The sequence below is a fragment of the Microcaecilia unicolor genome, chromosome 2 (assembly GCF_901765095.1).
Source record: "Microcaecilia unicolor chromosome 2, aMicUni1.1, whole genome shotgun sequence".
Lineage (NCBI taxonomy): Eukaryota > Metazoa > Chordata > Amphibia > Gymnophiona > Siphonopidae > Microcaecilia > Microcaecilia unicolor.
The window spans coordinates 317,213,369-317,233,332 of NC_044032.1; the positions used below are offsets into that span (position 1 = coordinate 317,213,369).

Consider the following 19,964-nt stretch of genomic DNA (forward strand, 5'->3'; position numbering starts at 1 on the left):
AATGCTTAATGAACTGCTGCTCTCCTCCCTAAGACAACTGCCATACAAACTCATAAGCCAGTCCTTTCCTTACTGGTTTTGTCCTATTATCATTTTTGTCCTATTGTCATTTTAACTACAAAGGAAAAATATATATATCTCTTCTAAAATTCAGCTTACACTGGTAAATACTAAAATTCACTTGACTTGGTACAAAAATGCAACCAGACAGCAATAATTTCTTTTTCTCACCATTAGTTTCTGCAAACTTCCGGACATCGGTTAATGTTTTTAACTCTTCTCTTGGGCATGCTGACACACAAAGGGCAAGAGATTTGATCTTTTGATGTATCAGGTCTATATTGCAAGGATCCAAAAAGAACACATACCTAGAAAAATAAATAAAAATTAAATGCTGATTAATGACACAGCAAAATTATATCTCACCAAGCCTGAAGTTGGTTGTAAAGAATCTGTAAACACCTGCTTTCTTGCAACAGTCTGGCAATAGAACAGTTTACACTGAGCTTTTAGCTCACTCCATAACTATATAGGTAGAAACTGTATGCATGTAAACGCATAGATATTCTCCAAGGCCTATGTAAGAATTTAATTCAGAAAAAAATGGAGCTTTATCATATCTCAAATCAACGTATACACACAAACACAATTTGCTAGGATTTGGTTGCAATCAAATGCAACATTTCACAGGTCTGCATGGTGACTGACGATATCCTGCCCAAAACTGACCAATGGAAGTGGATACTGGATGAGATTGATTAAAAAAAAACCTGGATTTTAAAATAAGACGCATCAAGTGTGAAGTTCAAAAAGTGCTTATTTTAAAAAGCATCCATGTGTCTTTATAGAAAAAGTTCCCAAAATCAGCCCTGATAGCACAAAAATACTGGTACACATTCACACCTGTTCTGAGACTGCTGTAAATGTGGGCATGTACTATAAGCGTGTACTTGTGTAATTTATAAAATATGCATGTACAGTACAACTCCATGATTCACCTAAACTATGCCCCCAGAACATCCCTATATAGGTTGATTCAAAGTAATACGTGGAGGGGCATAATCGAAAGGGGCACCCAAGTTTTCCTGAGGACATCCTCGCAGGATGTCCCGGCGAAGGGGCGGGGAAACCTGTATTATCAAAACAAGATGGGCGTCCATCTTTCGTTTCGATAATATGGTCGAGGACGCCCAAATCTTGACATTTAGGTCGGCCCTAGAGATGGTCATCTTTAGACTTGGTCGTTTCTGAATTTCGGCAATAATGGAAACTAAGGACTCCCATCTCAGAAACAACCAAATCCAAGCCCTTTGGTCGTGGGAGGAGCCAGAATTCGTAGTGCACTGGTCCCCCTGACAGCCAGGACACCAACTGAGCACCGTAGGGGGCACTGCAGTGGACTTCAGAAAAAGCTCCCAGGGACATAGCTCTCTTACCTTGTTTGCTGAGCAACCCAAAACCCGCTACCTACAACTGTACAACACTACCATAGCCCTTATGGGTGAAGGGGGGTACCTAGATGTGGGTACAGTGGGTTTCTGGTAGGTTTTGAAGGGCTCACATTTACCACCACAAGTGTAACAGGTAGGGGGGGATGGGCCTGGGTCCGTCTGCCTGAAGTGCACTGCACCCACTAAAACTGCTCCAGGGACCTGCATACTGCTGTCATGGAGCTGGGTATGATATCATTGCTATTAGCATTTGTATAGCGCTACCAGACACACGCAGCGCTGAACACCTGATACAAAGAGACAGTCCCTGCTCAAAAGAGCTTACAATCTAAATAATACAGACAGACAAGACAGTTACGGGTGAGGAAAGTAATGGGTGAGAAGGAAGGAAGGGATAAGGGGAGGGCAATTGAGTAGTGGCTAGGAGCTAAAAGCAGCAGTGAAAAGGTGGGTTTTCAGCATAGATTTGAAAACAGGTACAGATGGAGCTAGACATATAGCTCCAGGAAGTCTATTCCAGGCATAAGGTGCCGCAAGAGAAAAGGAGCGAAGCCTGGAGTTAGCAGTGGAGGAGAAGGGGGATGACAAGAGAGATTTTTCCAGTGAGCGGAGTTCACGGGGAGGAATGCAGGAAATGATATCATGATATCTGAGGCTGGCACAGAGGCATAGAGGCTGGCAAAAAATATTTTAAAAACATTTTTTTGAGGGTGGGAGGGGGTTAGTGACTACTGGGGGAGTAAGGCAAGGTCATCCCGATTCCCTCCAGTGGTCATCTGGTCAGTTTGGGCACCTTTTTATGGCTTGGTCGTAAGAAAAAAAGGACCGGTAAAGTTGTCCATGTGCTCGTCAGGGACGCCCTTTTTTTTTTTCCATTATGGGTCGAGGACGCCCATGTGTTAGGCATGCCCAAGTCCTGCCTTCGCTACGCCTCCGACACGCCCCCGGGAACTTTGGTCGTCCCCGCAACAGAAAGCAGTTGTGGATGCCCAAAATCAGCTTTCCATTATACCGATTTGGGCGACCCTGTGAGAAGGACGCCCATCTTGCGATTTGTGTCGAAAGATGGGCGTCATTCTCTTTCAAAAATAAGCCTGATAGTCATGTAGTTTGATAAAGTCTTTTTCTGTATGTAAAATGGATTACGTGTACACAGAAATCTTTATATAATTACCCCCAAAATTATGGGCAGCAAATAGCACATACTATAAACATAGATACATAAAAACTATTAGGCCTATTCAGTATACCCATCTATACCATCAACTATATGCTCTTCTCCTTTAGAGATACTTATGCCAGGCTTGTCCAACCTACAGCCTGCAGGCCAGAACCCAGCCCACCAAGTGCTTTTTTTCTGGCACTCGGAAGCTTGGCAATTCTGGTGGTGCTTACAACAGGATTCCCGCTTCCCCACTGCAGCTCTGGTCTCTAAGCATGAGCCACACAGTGCCAGAAGTTCAGGTTGATCTTGCGGTTTCAAGTCCCACGAGATCAATCCGAACTTCCAGCATTGTGTGGCTCAAGCTTGCAGACTTGCAATGAGCCAAATCGTGGTGGAGAAGCAGGAATACTGCTGTTTCTTCTGCAGCTCAAGCCAGGTGAGGGAAAAAAAAACTAGGTGAAGGCGTTTGGGGGGGGGGGATTACATAAGAGAGACTGGATAAAAGCTGGGCACCGTCATATGCAGCAAAATAATGGCGGTAGTGTTTTGGCCCTCCAAGTGTTACGAAATTTAAAAAAATGTGGCCCCTACAGGAAAAGATTGGACAAGCCTGTTCTATACCATCTACTATCTCTTACTCTTACAGATCTTATGTGTTTATCTCATGGCTTCTTGAACACAGCTACAGTCTTGGGCTCTACCACCTCCAATAGGAACTTGTTCCATGCATCCACCACTCTTTTTCATAAGAATTATTTCCTTCAATTCCTTTCCGAATCTGTGCCCCTTTCACCTTCATCCCGTGCCCCCTCATTCCAGAGCTCCTTTCAGTTGAGAAACTTGTGTACTGTGCATTAATTCCATGGAGGTTTTTAAATGTCTATCGTATCTCCCCTCCCCTTTATGATGACGATCACTGACCATTTTAGTAACAACCCTCTGGACCAAGTGCATCCTATTTATATTCCTTTGAAGGTGCAGTCCACAGAATTGTACACAAATGAAGACTTGAACAGAGGCAGTACCACATCTTTTTTTCTACTGGCCATTCCACTCCCTATGCACCCAAACATCCTTCTGACTTTTGCCATTGACTTTTCTACCTGTTTGGCCTGAATCATTTCCAGAAAAATGACTAGGTGTATGTGCAGGCAAGAAACATTTGTTTTTTTTCCCCCTAAAGCTTTCCTAATTTGGGGTATTTTTTTTCTCATGTTTGTTTTCACACATCTATTTTAATGGGGGTTAACCATGTGAACTGACAAGTTCTGAGAGGAGAGGACATTTCTGTGGGTAAGTGACATTATTTTATTCTGTGCTTGGTAACTTAAAGATTGGGTTTAAAAGAGGAACTGTAGGATATTGATAAACACAGCATTAAAAAAAAAAGTAAACTTTATTAGCTAGTCTCCATACCCTTTTTCCCCATAGTTTTAAAACTTAAATTTTCTGCCACAGCATTAACAGATAGTCCTCTAGAAGGCACAGTAGAGCCTAGTTCAGTCTTAGAAAAAAAATAAAAATGAGAAGCAAGCATTATTAACTAGTTCCCATAATGTACAACCCTTTTCCCCATACTTCTAAAACTTAAATATTCTGCCACCGCATTAACAGATAGTCTCTAGAAGGCACAGTAGGGCCCACTACCGTCCAATGTTATCAGAAATTAGGGAGGAAAACAAACTGGGCAACACAATAATAGGTCATTTCAACTACCCCGATATTGACTGGGTAAATGTAACATCAGGGCATGCTAGGAAGGTAAAATTCCTCGATGAATTCAAGGACTGCTTTATGGAGCAGCTGGTACAGGATCCAACAAGAGAAGGAAAAATTCTGGTGTGGGAAATGGTGCTGGGGCAGCTTGATTACAGTGATCATAATATGATCAGATTTGATATCAGCTTTGGAGTAAGTATAAACAGGAAATCCAATACATCAGCGTTTAACTTTCAAAAAGGAGACTATGATAAAATGAGAAGAACGGTGAAAAAAAAGCATACAGGCGCATCTGCGAAAGTCAAAAATTTATAGCAGGCTTGGATGCTTATCAAAAATACCATCCTGGAAGCCCAGACCAAATATATTCCATGTATTAAAAAAGGAGGAAGGAAGACCGAATGACAGCCAGTGAGGTGAGGTGAAGGAAGTTATTAGAGCGAAAAGAAAATCCTTCAGAAAATGGAAGAAGGAACCGACTGAAAATAATAAGAAACAGCATAAGGAATGGCAAGTCAAATGCAAAGCGCTGATAAGGAAGGCAAAGAGAGACTTTGAAAAAAAAAAAAAAAAAGATTGCATTAGAAGCAAAAGCACATAGTAAACATTTTTTAAGGTATATTAAAAGCAAGAAACCGGCAAAAGAATCAGTTGGACCACTAGATGACCGAGGGGTAAAAGGGGCAATCAGGGAAGACAAAGCCACAGCGGAGAAATTCAATGAATTCTTTGCTTCGGTCTTCACAGAGGAAGATTTGGGAGAGATACCGGTGCCAGAAATGGTATTCAAAGCTGATGAGTCAGAGAAACAGAGTGAAATCTCTATAAACCTGGATGATGTGATGGTGCAATTTGACAAATTAAAGAGTTGTAAATCTCCTGGACCAGATGGTATTCATCCCAGAGTACAGATAAATTGAAAAATGAACTTACTGAACTATTGTTAGTAATATGTAATTTATCTTTAAAATCAAGGCATAGTTCCGAAAGATTGGAGGGTGGCCAATGTGACACCGATTTTTTAAAAAAGGTTCCAGAGGTGATCCAGGAAACTACAGAACCTGATGTCAGTGCAGGGCAAAATGGTAGAGACTATTATAAAGAATAAAATTACAGAGCATATTCAAAAGCATGGATTTCTTTGAAGGAGTGAACAAACATGTGGATAAAGGTGAGTCAATATTCTGTATCTGGATTTTCAAAAGGCGTTTGACAAAATATCTCATGAAAGAATCCAGAGGAAACTGGAGAGTCATGGGATAGGAGGTAGTGTCCTATTGTGGATGAAAAACGTGGTAAAAGATAGAAAACAGAGAGTAGGGTTAAATGGTCAGTATTCTCAATGGAGAAGGGGTCTATGCTGGGACTGCTGCTTTTTAACATACTTATAAATGATCTAGAGAAGGGTAATTACATTTGCTGATGACACAGTTATTCAAAGTTGTTAAATCATAAGAGGTTTGTGAAAAATTACAAGAGGACCTTACGAGACTGGGAGATGACATTTAATGTGAGCAAGTGCAAAGTGATGAATGTCGGAAACAGGAACCCGAATTAAAGTCAAGTAATGCAAGGTTTCACATTAGGAGTCACCGACCGGGAAAGGGATCTAGGCATCATCCTTGATGATACGTTGAATCCCTCTGTTCAGTGTGCAGCGGCCGCTAAGAAAGCAAATAGAATGTTATTAGGAAAGGAATGGAAAACAATAATGAGGACGTTATTATGCCTTTGTATCGCTCTATGGTGCAACCGCACCTCGAATACTGTGTTCAATTCTGGTCACCGCTTCTCAAAAAAGATATAGTGGAATTAGAAAAGGTACAGAGAAGAGCGACGAAAATGATGGGACGACTTCCCTAGGAGGAAAGGCTAAAGCAGCTAGGGCTCTTCAGCTTGGTGAAAAGATGGCTCAGGGGAGATATAATAGAGGTCTATAAAACAATGAGTGGAGTGGAATGGGTAGACATGAATCGCTTGTTTGCTCTTTCCAAAAATACTAGGACTAGGTGGCATGCAATGAAGCTACAAAGTAGTAAATTTAAAACAAATCGGAGAAAATATTTCTTCACTCAACAGAGAATGTAGTAAAAGCAGTTAGCTTAGCAGCGTTTAAAAAAGGTTTGGATAACTTCCTAAAGGAAAAGTCCATGGACCATTATTAAAATGGACTTGGGAAAAATCCACTGCTTATTTCTAGAATATATAACAAAATATTCAAACACACATGAATGCAAGTGTGTTTTATACTTGCTTTTTTAATTGTCTAAAGTGGAGTGGTCTCATATTTGTCACACGAAACAAAGTGATATTTCTTCACCCAATAACTGGGTGTATTACCCGTGTGTGTATTCTAATCATTGACTCTACCTCCACCAACCTTAACTATTCACTTATTTGTATTTTAAAGATGTACAAACAAAGTTTATATAGCACTTAACTTGAGCGAGTAGGTGCTCTCTGAACCCCGACAGGTCCCCGTTTCGTAACAACTTTGTCAAGGGGGAGTCACCAATTCTAAGTGCAAAAGAAAAAAATATATACATCCAGTAACTACTTGTATACTAACAATACTTGCATTCATTTATTTATCTAAAACGCTGTTGGCTTACCCAGTAGCCGCCTCAAATGCATGTGCAATACCTCTCTGCCTGACTCAAAATGGCGACGGTGTCCTTTTATTAATGAACAGCCGCGCCAGCTGGTTAAATGACGTCATCCAACACAGCTTCAAGAAAAAAGTCTGCACCAGAGACTTCTATCTATGCTAAAGACTAATAACAAGTCTATGAGAGGCTTAAATGTGCTCAAAATGAATTCTGAAGACAAACCAAATTGTGTTTTATACTTATATAACGAATACATTCATAGAGACCAGGATTATTACTACAACAACAAGAGTTATAAACAAAGGGTAATTGCATTAAAAACGTTATTGCTTTTAGAGAAAGTTATTGCTTTAGAAAAAGTGAATGATACATACCTGTAGCAGGTGTTCTCCGAGGACAGCAGGCTGATTGTTCTCACGACTGGGTGACGTCCGCGGCAGCCCCCACCAACCGGAAAAAAGCTTCGCGGAACGGTCGGCACGCAGGGCACGCCCACCGCGCATGCGCGGCCGTCTTCCCGCCCGTGCGCGACCGCTCCCGCCAGTTGAATGACTAGCAAAAGATGAAACACACAACTCCAAAGGGGAGGAGGGAGGGTAGGTGAGAACAATCAGCCTGCTGTCCTCGGAGAACACCTGCTACAGGTATGTATCATTCACTTTCTCCGAGGACAAGCAGGCTGCTTGTTCTCACGACTGGGGTATCCCTAGCTCTCAGGCTCACTCAAAACAAGAACCCAGGTCAATTGAACCTCGCAACGGCGAGGGTACAACAGAAATTGACCTACGAAGAACAACTAACTGAGAGTGCAGCCTGACCAGAATAAATTCGGGTCCTGGAGGGTGGAGTTGGATTTACACCCCAAACAGATTCTGCAGCACCGACTGCCCGAACCGACTGTCGTGTCGGGTATCCTGCTGGAGGCAGTAATGAGATGTGAATGTGTGGACAGATGACCACGTTGCAGCCTTGCAGATCTCTTCAATAGTGGCTGACTTCAAGTGGGCCACCGACGCTGCCATGGCTCTGACACTATGAGCCGTGACATGACCCTCAAGAGTCAGCCCAGCCTGGGCGTAAGTGAAGGAAATGCAATCTGCTAGCCAATTGGAGATGGTGCGTTTCCCGACAGCGACCCCTAGCCTGTTAGGGTCGAAAGAAATAAACAATTGGGCGGACTGTCTGTTGGGCTGTGTCCGCTCCAAGTAGAAGGCCAATGCTCTCTTGCAGTCCAATGTGTGCAACTGACGTTCAGCAGGGCGGGTATGCGGCCTGGGAAAGAATGTTGGCAAGACAATTGACTGGTTAAGATGGAACTCCGACACCACCTTCGGCAGGAACTTTGGGTGGGTATGGAGCACTACTCTGTTGTGATGAAATTTGGTATATGGAGCATGAGCTACTAGGGCTTGAAGCTCACTGACCCTACGAGCGGAAGTAACTGCCACCAAGAAAATGACCTTCCAGGTCAAGTACTTCAGATGGCAGGTATTCAGTGGCTCAAAAGGAGGTTTCATCAGCTGGGTGAGGACGACGTTGAGATCCCATGACACAGTAGGAGGCTTGATAGGGGGCTTTGACAAAAGCAAGCCTCTCATGAATCGAACGACTAAAGGCTCTCCAGAGATGGCTTTACCTTCCACACGATAATGGTAAGCACTAATCGCACTAAGGTGATTCCTTACTGAGTTGGTCTTGAGGCCAGACTCGGATAAGTGCAGAAGGTATTCAAGCAGGTTCTGTGCAGGGCAAGAACGAGGTTCTAGGGCCTTGCTCTCACACCACACGACAAACCTCCTCCACTTGAAAAAGTAACTCTTTTTAGTGGAATCCTTCCTAGAGGCAAGCAAGACCCGGGAGACACCCTCAGACAGACCCAACGCAGTGAAGTCTACGCCCTCAACATCCAGGCCGTGAGAGCCAGGGACTGAAGGTTGGGGTGCAGCAACGCTCCGTCGTTCTGCGAGATGAGAGTCGGAAAACACTCCAATCTCCACGGTTCCCCGGAGGACAACTCCAGAAGAAGAGGGAACCAGATCTGACGGGGCCAAAAGGGCGCTATCAGAATCATGGTGCCGCGGTCTTGCTTGAGCTTCAGTAAGGTCTTCCCCACCAAAGGTATGGGAGGATAAGCATACAGGAGGCCGGTCCCCCAATGGAGGAGAAAAGCGTCCGACGCTAGCCTGCCGTGTGCCTGAAGTCTGGAACAGAACAGAGGCAGCTTGTGGTTGGTCTGAGAGGCGAAAAGGTCCACCGAGGGGGTGCCCCACTCTCGGAAGATCTTGCGTACCACTCTGGCGTGGAGCGACCACTCGTGCGGTTGCATGACTCTGCTCAGTCTGTCGGCCAGACTGTTGTTTACGCCTGCCAGGTACGTGGCTTGGAGGAGCATGCCGAACCGACACGCCCAACGCCACATCCCGACGGCCTCCTGACACAGGGGGCGAGATCCGGTGCCCCGCTGCTTGTTGACGTAATACATTGCAACCTGATTGTCTGTCCGAATTTGGATAATTTGGCAGGACAGCCGATCTCTGAAAGCCTTCAGTGCGTTCCAGATCGCTCGGAGCTCCAGGAGGTTGATCTGCAGATCCTTTTCCTGGAGGGACCACAGACCCTGGGTGTGAAGCCCATCGACATGAGCTCCCCACCCCAGGCGAGATGCATCCGTCGTCAACACTTTCGTGGGCTGTGGAATTTGAAATGGACGTCCCAGTGTCAAATTGGTCCGGATGGTCCACCAGAGCAGTGAAGTGCGGCAACTGGTGGAGAGGCGGATGACATCTTCTAGATTCCCGGTGGCTTGGAACCACTGGGAAGCTAGGGTCCATTGAGCAGATCTCATGTGAAGACGAGCCATGGGAGTCACATGAACTGTGGAGGCCATATGACCCAGAAGTCTCAACATCTGCCGAGCTGTGATCTGCTGAGACGCTCTGGTCTGCGAAGCCAGGGCCAGGAGATTGGTGGCCCTCGCTTTGGGAAGGTAGGCCTGAGCCGTCTGGGTATTCAGCAGAGCTCCTATGAATTCCAGAGACTGGGTTGGCTGGAGATGGGACTTTGGATAATTTATCACAAACCCCAGCAGCTCCAGAAGCTGAATAGTGCACTGCATGGACCGGAGGGCTCCTGCCTCCGAGGTGTTCTTGACCAGCCAATCGTCGAGATATGGGAACACGTGCACTCCCAGCTTGCGTAGGTAGGCCGCTACCACCACGAGGCACTTGGTAAACACTCGTGGGGCAGAGGCGAGCCCAAAGGGCAGCACACAATACTGAAAGTGCCGTGCGCCCAGGCGGAATCTGAGATACTGTCTGTGAGCTGGCAGTATCGGTATGTGAGTATATGCGTCCTTTAAATCCAGGGAACATAGCCAATCGTTTTTCTGAATCATTGGCAGAAGGGTGCCCAAGGAAAGCATCCTGAACTTTTCTTTGACCAGGAATTTGTTCAGGCCTCTCAGGTCTAGGATGGGACGCATCCCCCCTGTTTTCTTTTCCACAAGGAAGTACCTGGAATAGAATCCCTGCCCTTCCTGCCCGGGTGGTACGGGCTCGACCGCATTGGCGCTGAGAAGGGCGGAGAGTTCCTCTGCAAGTACCTGCTTGTGATGGGAGCTGAAAGACTGAGCTCCCGGAGGACAATTTGGAGGCAGGGAGGCCAAATTCAGGGCGTATCCGCACCGCACTATTTGGAGAACCCACTGGTCGGAGGTTATGAGAGGCCACCTTTGGTGAAAAAATTTTAACCTCCCTCCGACCGGCAGATCGTCCGGTACGGACACTTGTAGGGCGGCTATGTTCCCGTGGATCCAGTCAAAAGCCCGTCCCCGGCTTTTGCTGTGGAGGCGCAGGGGGCTGCTTAGGCGCACGCTGTTGACGAGAACGAGCGCGCTGGGGCTGTCCCTGTGCCTGACGAGGCCTTCGGGCCGGCTGGTTGTACCTACGCTTCACAAAAGAATAGGGTGCAGCCTGCCGGGCCCGGGAAAAACGTCCACCTGTGGAGGTGGATGCTGAAGGCGCCCGGTGGGAGAGCTTGTCGAGAGCGGTTTCCCGCTGATGCAGTTGGTCCACCATCTGCTCGACCTTCTCACCAAAAATGTTATCCCCCCGGCAAGGGACGTCGGCCAGTCTCTGCTGGGTGCGGTTGTCCAGGTCAGAGGCACGCAGCCATGAGAGCCTGCGCATCACTATACCTTGGGCCGCAGCACGAGATGCCACGTCACAGGTGTCATAGATACCCCTGGACAGGAACTTTCTGCACGCCTTCAGCTGCCTGACCACCTCCTGATAAGGCCTGGACTGCTCCGGCGGGAGCTTCTCGACCAGGTCCGCCAGTTGCTGCACACAGGTCCGCATGTGAATGCTCATATAGAGCAGGTATGATTGGATGCGGGTCACGAGCATGGAGGATTGGTAGGCCTTCCTCCCAAACGAGTCCAGAGTGCGAGACTCCCGCCCCGGGGGCGCCGAGGCGGTATCCCTCGAACTCCGTGCCCTCTTGAGAGCAGAATCCACGACCGCTGAGTCATGGGGCAATTGTGGCCGCATTAGCTCTGGGTCGGAGTGGATCCTGTACTGGGACTCTGCTTTCTTGAGAATGGTGGGGTTAGTTAATGGTCGCACCCAGTTCCGAAGCAGCGTCTCCTTAAGGACATTGTGCAGCGGCACCGTGGAGGACTCTCTAGGTGGTGATGGATAGTCGAGGACCTCGAGCATCTCGGCCCTCGGCTCTTCCACAGAGACCACGGGGAAGGGAATGCTAATAGACATATCCCGCACAAAGGAGGCAAAGGAGAGACTCTCAGGAGGTGAGAGTTTCCTCTCCGGTGAAGGCGTGGGGTCCGAGGGAAGGCCCGTAGACTCCTCTGAGGAGAAATATCTAGGGTCCTCCTCTTCCCCCCACGAGTCCTCATCCTCGGTGTCGGACATAAGCTCATGTAGCTGAGTCCTGAACCGGGCCCGGCTCGACGTCGAGGCACCAAGGTCTCGGTGTCGTCGAGCGGTGGACTCCCGCGCCGGCGGGGACGGAGCTTCCTCCATCGACGTCGACGGGGACTCCACCTGCGTGGCGGTTGAGACCAGCACCGCAAGCGGCGGCGGTGTCGACGGCCCCGGCGCCGGGCTAGAGCTCGCCGGCGCCACAGTCATCGGCGCCGAGGGCGCAAGCACCCCCGGCGCCGGCACAGCCTGGCGCATCAGCCCTTCCAGGATCCCGGAAGGATGGCTCTGAGGCACTCGTCCAGGCCCGCTGCCGGGAAAGGCGGTGGGGCCGGTAGGGGTGTCGGCGCCAGAAGCTGCTGGGGGCCAGGAGACGGCACCGAGGTGCCGGAACCCCGACGCGTCGGTACCTCCACAACCGACGGAGACCTCTCCTTTCGACGATGACGCTTCGGCGTCGCCTCCTCTCCGATATCCGGATGCACCGAGGGCGACCGGTGACGACGCTTCTTATCTTTCTTACGATGCCCGTCACCGGCGCCGGAAGGCATGGAGGAGGAGGAGGTCGATCCCCCTCGGTCTCGAGGTACCGGGTCAGACAGGGTTCGGTCCCGTGGCCCACGAGTTGAGGGAGTGACCGGGGCCGACTGCCCACGCGGCCTCTCACCCCCACTCTCACCGGAGGACCGGCTGGCCGACGGGACCTGTTCTCCTGGGGTCGCTGCCATCGGTGCCGATGTCTCGGGCATCGATACCGGTACCGAAGGGCCGGGCGTCGATACCGATGCCTTCGAGGTCGACGTCGAGGGGCCGGCGCAAGTTCCAAAAAGAAGGTCCCGCAGAACTTGCCTCGCAACCTGAGTCCGTTTCCGGAGACCGAGACACAGAGAACACGACTTGATATTGTGCTCCGGCCCGAGGCACTGGAGGCACCAAGCGTGGGTGTCGGTCTGCGAGATCGGCCGGCTGCAGCGACCACACTTTTTAAATCCACTCGGGACCTTCGAGGACATCGACGGAAAAATCGCGTCGGCGAAGTCAAAGTCGTCAATGGTGGCTGAAATCACACCACGAAAAGGAAACGACCGTGCGGCCACTAGGCCGCAATGCAGCGTCCCCGCTGGAAGCGAGGGAAAAAAGGGAGCGCGTGCTCCACACGCGCAGGGTTTCTTTTTTTTTTTTTTTTCAAAAAGAAACCGGACGGTAACTAAACCGAAATAAACAAAGAAAAAGCACGATCGTAAATCCGGCGGCTGAATCAGAGAGAGTGGCGGGGCACGACTCTCTCCAGACGCGGAAAAAAAAGGAACTGGCGGGAGCGGTCGCGCACGGGCGGGAAGACGGCCGCGCATGCGCGGTGGGCGTGCCCTGCGTGCCGACCGTTCCGCGAAGCTTTTTTCCGGTTGGTGGGGGCTGCCGCGGACGTCACCCAGTCGTGAGAACAAGCAGCCTGCTTGTCCTCGGAGAAAAGATTATGACATCAGAAAAAACAACTCCACTGAGTATATGTATTCAGTCCCCTAGGTTCGATAGTGTCCAATGTGAAAATCCAAAAGGTCTCACGTTGTAAAATCTTCCTGTTTAGATCGCCTCCTCTATCGGAGGGGATCACTTGTTCAATCACCATACAATTTAAATCTTCAATGGTGTGTTTTTCGGATACCCAATGTTGAACCATGGGTGCTCCAAAATTTTGAGCTTGGATCCGTGAACGGTGTTCAATGAGTCTATCATGTAAAGACCTAGTTGATTTGCCAATATAGTATTTCTCGCAGGGACATTTGATGTAATAAATGATGCCCACTGACCGACATGTAGTTCTATGCTTTAATGTGTATGTCCTATCGTTGCAAACAAAATCTGAGCCTTCGATGGTCGTAAGGCATGTTTTGCAACGGGGTTTCATGCACTTAAAGTGTCCTGGATTGGCTATGTTTTCAATAGGAACGGTGGGTGGAACCGCGGGGCTTAAAAGTTCTTTGAGATTTTTAGAGCGCGAGAATGCAGTCCTAATGTTAAAATTTGCGAACACTGGATGTGCTTTGATAATGTCCCAATGGCGTCGAATAATGGCCGCCGTCGCCTCCCCGCCAGGAGTGTATCTTGTGACAAAGGTCATAATTTGTTCCTCATGTTGTGTATGTGGTGTTGATTGAAGTAACCACTCTCTGTTGTTATGCTTGGCCCTCGTATATGCTCTCTTTATAATTTTATGTGGATAGTTTCTCTGCAATAGTTTAGCACCAAAGGTCTCTGAATGTGCTTTGTAGTCAGCATCTGTGGTACAGATCCGTTTGAAACGAAGAAACTGAGAGAACGGAAGACTTTGTCTTAAAGACTTAGGATGGCAGCTTCCGTATTCTAAGAAAGTGTTACGATCAGTACTTTTCACGAAAACTTTCGTGGTAAATTGTCTCTCCAATAAACATAACTCTATATCCAAAAAATGAATCTTAGATTCTGACCAGGTTAAGGTGAATTGAATCCTAGGGTGTCGTTGATTCAACCAACTTTGAAAAGACTAATTGCTCTACAGTACCATGCCAAATAACGAATATATCGTCAATGTATCTTCTCCATGTCCCTAACTCATCTTTGTAAGGAAAAATGGTCAACCATTTGTCTTCGAACTGTCCCATAAATAAATTGGCTAGCGTGGGAGCGAATGTCGCTCCCATAGCTACTCCAGATTTTTGTTTATACAAAACGTCTTGGAAGCAAAAAAAGTTGTTATATAGTGCTATTTCTGCAAGTTTACATATAAAGTCAGTGGGGACCTGATGAGGACTGGGACGATTTTTCAAGGTTTCCCCAATGACTTCCAACAGTTCGTTTTGAGGTATCATGGTGTATAAGGATTTTATATCAAAGGTTGCCATTATAATGGGGGTATCAGGTAACTTGATATTCTGTAGAATGTTCAAAAAATGTGTCGTATCTTTGATATATGTAGGAGTTTTTTTCACAAAATCTTGCAAAAACGTATCTACATATTCAGATAGTGGTTCAAGTAAAGAACCTCGGGAAGACATGATAGGTCTCCCCGGGGGGTTATTCATATCTTTATGCACTTTCGGCAGTGTGTATAAAACCGGAACAATGGGAAATCTTCTATTCAAGTATTGAAACTCTTTTTTGGTCAAATGACCTGCTTCTTCTGCCCTCGTGGTGATCTCCCTTATATGCTCTTGGAGATATTCCGTGGGATCATGATCTAATTTGACATAAGAAGTAGTATCTGCTAATTGTGAATGAATCTCTGTTATATATTTGGATCTATCTAAAATTACGGTGGCTCCACCTTTGTCTGCCCATTTTAATATTATATCAGGATTCTTCCTCAATGATTGTAGAGCTTTTCGTTTGTCTCGGGTCAAGTTGTCGTGGAAACGACGTGGTTTTTTGTTATTGATGTCATGTAGTTGGTTCACATCTCTTAGAACCAGCTGTTTGAACACCGATACTACTCCTGTCACAAGATACACTCCTGGCGGGGAGGCGACGGCGGCCATTATTCGACGCCATTGGGACATTATCAAAGCACATCCAGTGTTCGCAAATTTTAACATTAGGACTGCATTCTCGCGCTCTAAAAATCTCAAAGAACTTTTAAGCCCCGCGGTTCCACCCACCGTTCCTATTGAAAACATAGCCAATCCAGGACACTTTAAGTGCATGAAACCCCGTTGCAAAACATGCCTTACGACCATCGAAGGCTCAGATTTTGTTTGCAACGATAGGACATACACATTAAAGCATAGAACTACATGTCGGTCAGTGGGCATCATTTATTACATCAAATGTCCCTGCGAGAAATACTATATTGGCAAATCAACTAGGTCTTTACATGATAGACTCATTGAACACCGTTCACGGATCCAAGCTCAAAATTTTGGAGCACCCATGGTTCAACATTGGGTATCCGAAAAACACACCATTGAAGATTTAAATTGTATGGTGATTGAACAAGTGATCCCCTCCGATAGAGGAGGCGATCTAAACAGGAAGATTTTACAACGTGAGACCTTTTGGATTTTCACATTGGACACTATCGAACCTAGGGGACTGAATACATATACTCAGTGGAGTTGTTTTTTCTGATGTCATAATCTTTTTTCTAAAGCAATAACTTTCTCTAAAAGCAATAACGTTTTTAATGCAATTACCCTTTGTTTATAACTCTTGTTGTTGTAGTAATAATCCTGGTCTCTATGAATGTATTCGTTATATAAGTATAAAACACAATTTGGTATGTCTTCAGAATCATTTTGAGCACATTTAAGCCTCTCATAGACTTGTTATTAGTCTTTAGCATAGATAGAAGTCTCTGGTGCAGACTTTTTTCTTGAAGCTGTGTTGGATGACGTCATTTAACCAGCTGGCGCGGCTGTTCATTAATAAAAGGACGCCGTCGCCATTTTGAGTCAGGCTGAAAGGTATTGCACATGCATTTGAGGCGGCTACTGGGTAAGCCAACAGCGTTTTAGATAAATAAATGAATGCAAGTATTGTTAGTATACAAGTAGTTACTGGATGTATATATTTTTTTCTTTTGCACTTAGAATTGGTGACTCCCCCTTGACAAAGTTGTTACGAAACGGGGACCTGTCGGGGTTCAGAGAGCACCTACTCGCTCAAGTTAAGTGCTATATAAACTTTGTTTGTACATCTTTAAAATACAAATAAGTGAATAGTTAAGGTTGGTGGAGGTAGAGTCAATGATTAGAATACACACACGGGTAATACACCCAGTTATTGGGTGAAGAAATATCACTTTGTTTCGTGTGACAAATATGAGACCACTCCACTTTAGACAATTAAAAAAGCAAGTATAAAACACACTTGCATTCATGTGTGTTTGAATATTTTGTTATATATTTCAAGCTTGACAGAGTGTAGGCATAGTTTTGTTTTGTCAATTATTTCTAGAATAAGCAGCATAAAATGTATTGTACTGTTTTGTGATCTTGCCAAGTACTTGTGACCTGGATTGGCCACTGTTGGAAACAGGATGCTGGGATGATGGACCTTCGGTCTGTCCAAGTATGGCCATACTAAAGCCTACTAATCAACTTGGAGGGGCACTTTCGATATGACATTCACGTAAAAAAAAAAAAAGCATCTAGTGCTAAACGTTTCCAAAATTTGTCCGATAACAGAAAGAAAATAAAGACTTTTTCAATGTAGGAAAAATCGTCCTACAAAACGTCACAATTTAGAATGCACCTTATCAGTTAGGAGAATGTCAGCCCAATGTGAACCAAAGTTTTCCCCAGAAGAAAGTCGCCTCCTGGTCCTACTGTGCCTCAGGCACGAGAGAGAAATTCTCAGTCACCACCACAGGCTGCCTCTCTATAATGTGGTGATGAGGGCATGGAGGTTAATTAGAAGGACCCTGGAAAGGTGAGCTTTAAGCTAGGAGCCCATACATCAACCATGTGCAAGCTTCATACTTTGCCAGGGTCATAGGTAGTGATTTGGTGGAATGTTCGTCAGGCCCCATCCCCTATCACCATGGACCAAAAATGCAGAAAAGGCCAAAACATGTCACCCATGGCCCAAAATCTACCCCCACCCCCGGAGCATGCAGGCCTGAAATGAGGAGCTGCACATCTGAGACTCCCGCACCTAAACTCCAGCTCTCTGCAGCAGCTCACAAATGCAGACCCTGCAACCTTAAGTCCTACCTACCATTATACAGATGTCATCCAGAAAGTGCCTCATAACCATCCTCAATCTCCATGGCCACCTTATGCCAGGCAAAAATTGCACACACCTTAGCAAGGCCCCAATCTGTCTGATGGGCATAGCAAAACCTGTCACATGTGAACCTGCCCTGCTGAACCCCGTCGCCCCCAATTTGTGTTTTGCAGATGCTTTGGCATCCACAGGGACCTGGAGGTATTCTGGTGCCAGTTCTGCCACATATGGAGGGAAGATGCAACACTGATCAGGAGGGAATGACTCAGAGTCTGACATGAGTACCAGCGACATTGCACCCCCATAACAGCTCTCTCCTGTAGGATTGCCAGAGTATGCAGTAACACTCAAAATATAGTGTGTCCACAATCCCCTTATGCACAACAATGTGTTGCAGCCAACCCCTAAACAATGAGATGACAGCACGAAGGAAGGTTGAGGGGAGGCTTATGGGACAACACCCTTCGGGGAGCGAAAACTATATGCCCAGCATGTCGCATACAGCTACTGAGCACAATGCAGCATCTATGGTGGGGGAAAAAACAGCAAACATTGGGAGCTGCAGTGGCAATCCAACACCCACAGCTCAACCATAATACACTACACTTCACACATACCTGACAAGGGACTGTACAAGAGAACACAGGGACCACAAAAGGCATTCAGAGCACAAGGTGCCACCCATTAAATAGGCCCCTTAAGCCCCAGAGCTCACCCAGAATGCACCTTGGTGTTCACAATGGCATGTAACCTAGTGAAACTAAAAGCTGGGCCCAAGCAGGGGCCATGAAACCTCCAAACACAGAGGTTGCCCCCCCAAAAGCAAGGCCCTGCTTTAGAGAAATCACACCCACCCCCCCTGGCATCCCCAACAGCATGCACATGAGTCGTAGGGTGGCCCACACACACTGGCAGCAGTGAGGGTCCCAAATTGTCATGATAATCCCACAGCTGGATTCTCCCAAACATATGTCTCCCACCTCCTAGGCAGTACAGTGACTGGAACATGGAGGTTCCTGTAGAGGTGGCTAAACGTAGGGAAGGCCAAACATGGTCTTTGGACACCTCACAGTCAGCTGTAGGCCTACTTGTGTCACCATCCTGGAACTGCTCAGTGCCAACAAACAACCCAAGCCAGTGCCTGGTCCTCCCGGAGCGTCCAGCAGCCCCAGCATACATCTTGCAGGCCCTAAGGAGGCTAATCTTTCATGGCACAAAAACACATCACATCTGTGCCTCCAGGGTTCTAAGCCATGTCATCTCATTGGTCTAAGATATCACTGATATACCTCAAACTGGTTTGCTAACCATGTAGAATGCACACACAGGTCACCCTCCAAGCTGCCCCCTAGGAGCAGGATGCGATTGCCGTACAGTCCAGCCAGTTGCCAGGAGAGGAGGAGGAGGGAGAGCCACCACAGGCTCTGGCAGACAGAGGGAGAGGTGGTGGAGGAGGACCCAGGACCCTAGCCACCTGGAGGCAGAAGAGGACATGCCCTTACTGGAGGTCCAAGAAGCAGTGAATGTGCCACAGCAGCCAGTACCCCTGCAGGCCCCAGCAGCTGTGTCCCTTGAAGCTGAGCCACCCCTGGCAGGCGCAATGGCCCAGATGCTGCAGCACATGAAGGCTGAGCTAGGACATGCAGCAGAGCTTTGCAACCCTGCAGGTGCTCCTCATAGAACACTAAGGATGCTGCTGCTGCTGCTGCATCAGCAGCATTGAGGCTGCAGGACAAAAGTCCGCTGCCAGACCTTTTGCTTGAGGGTTACAAGTGTTAAAAAAAAAAAACATTTCACTGTAATACCAAGTTTGATGTATTTATTTCTCTCACATAGTCTGTTATGCAATGGTATGTGATGGTGACAACAGTAAGGAGACTGTTCGTACACCCTAGCAAGTGTGGTGCCTGGTCTACCCTGCAGACAGGGAAAGGTCATCTTCTTCTTGGTCACATTCTGCCTGTTGCTGCGGTGGCTGTTGCTGTATAGGCTCTGGTAGGGGCTGTCTTCTTTGCTGAGCAAAGTTGTGCAGCACGACAAAGATTTTGGCAACCTTCTCTGGGGCGGGGGGCGCCTTCTCTACACTCCACACACACAAATACTCGAGGCATCACACCCTATTTTTAAGATGGCCAATGGTCCTTTCAATGATAAAATGGGTGGCCTTATGGGTTTTATTGTAGCGCTCCTCTGCCTCATTTTGGGAGTGCACAATGGGGGTCATGAGCCAGGTTTGCATGGGGTAGCCTCTGTTACCTGTGGGGAGAGAGAAAAGATCACAGACATGGATGTGTGTCTTCAGGTATAGGCACCTTGGAATGAGGGTCTGGGTTTGGGATTGTCTTCAGGAAGCCAGAGTAGTCACCTTTGGGGAGGGGGG

The 19,964-nt window shown here is 47.1% G+C and overlaps 1 protein-coding gene across 4 annotated transcripts in view; it reads right to left on the reverse strand.

Annotated features, from left to right (window-relative positions):
* Nucleotides 1-19,964, reverse strand: part of SLC44A1 (solute carrier family 44 member 1) — an 851,962-nt gene that overhangs the window by 544,210 nt on the left and 287,788 nt on the right. For all 4 annotated transcript variants that reach the window (XR_003941047.1, XR_003941046.1, XM_030194328.1 and 1 more), the window contains exon 4: nt 232-368. Coding sequence is in view for 2 of the 4 variants with exons in the window: in XM_030194328.1 (XP_030050188.1) it covers nt 232-368 (137 nt within the window). In the remaining 2 variants the exon portion in view is untranslated. The remainder of the gene's footprint in view (nt 1-231; nt 369-19,964) is intronic.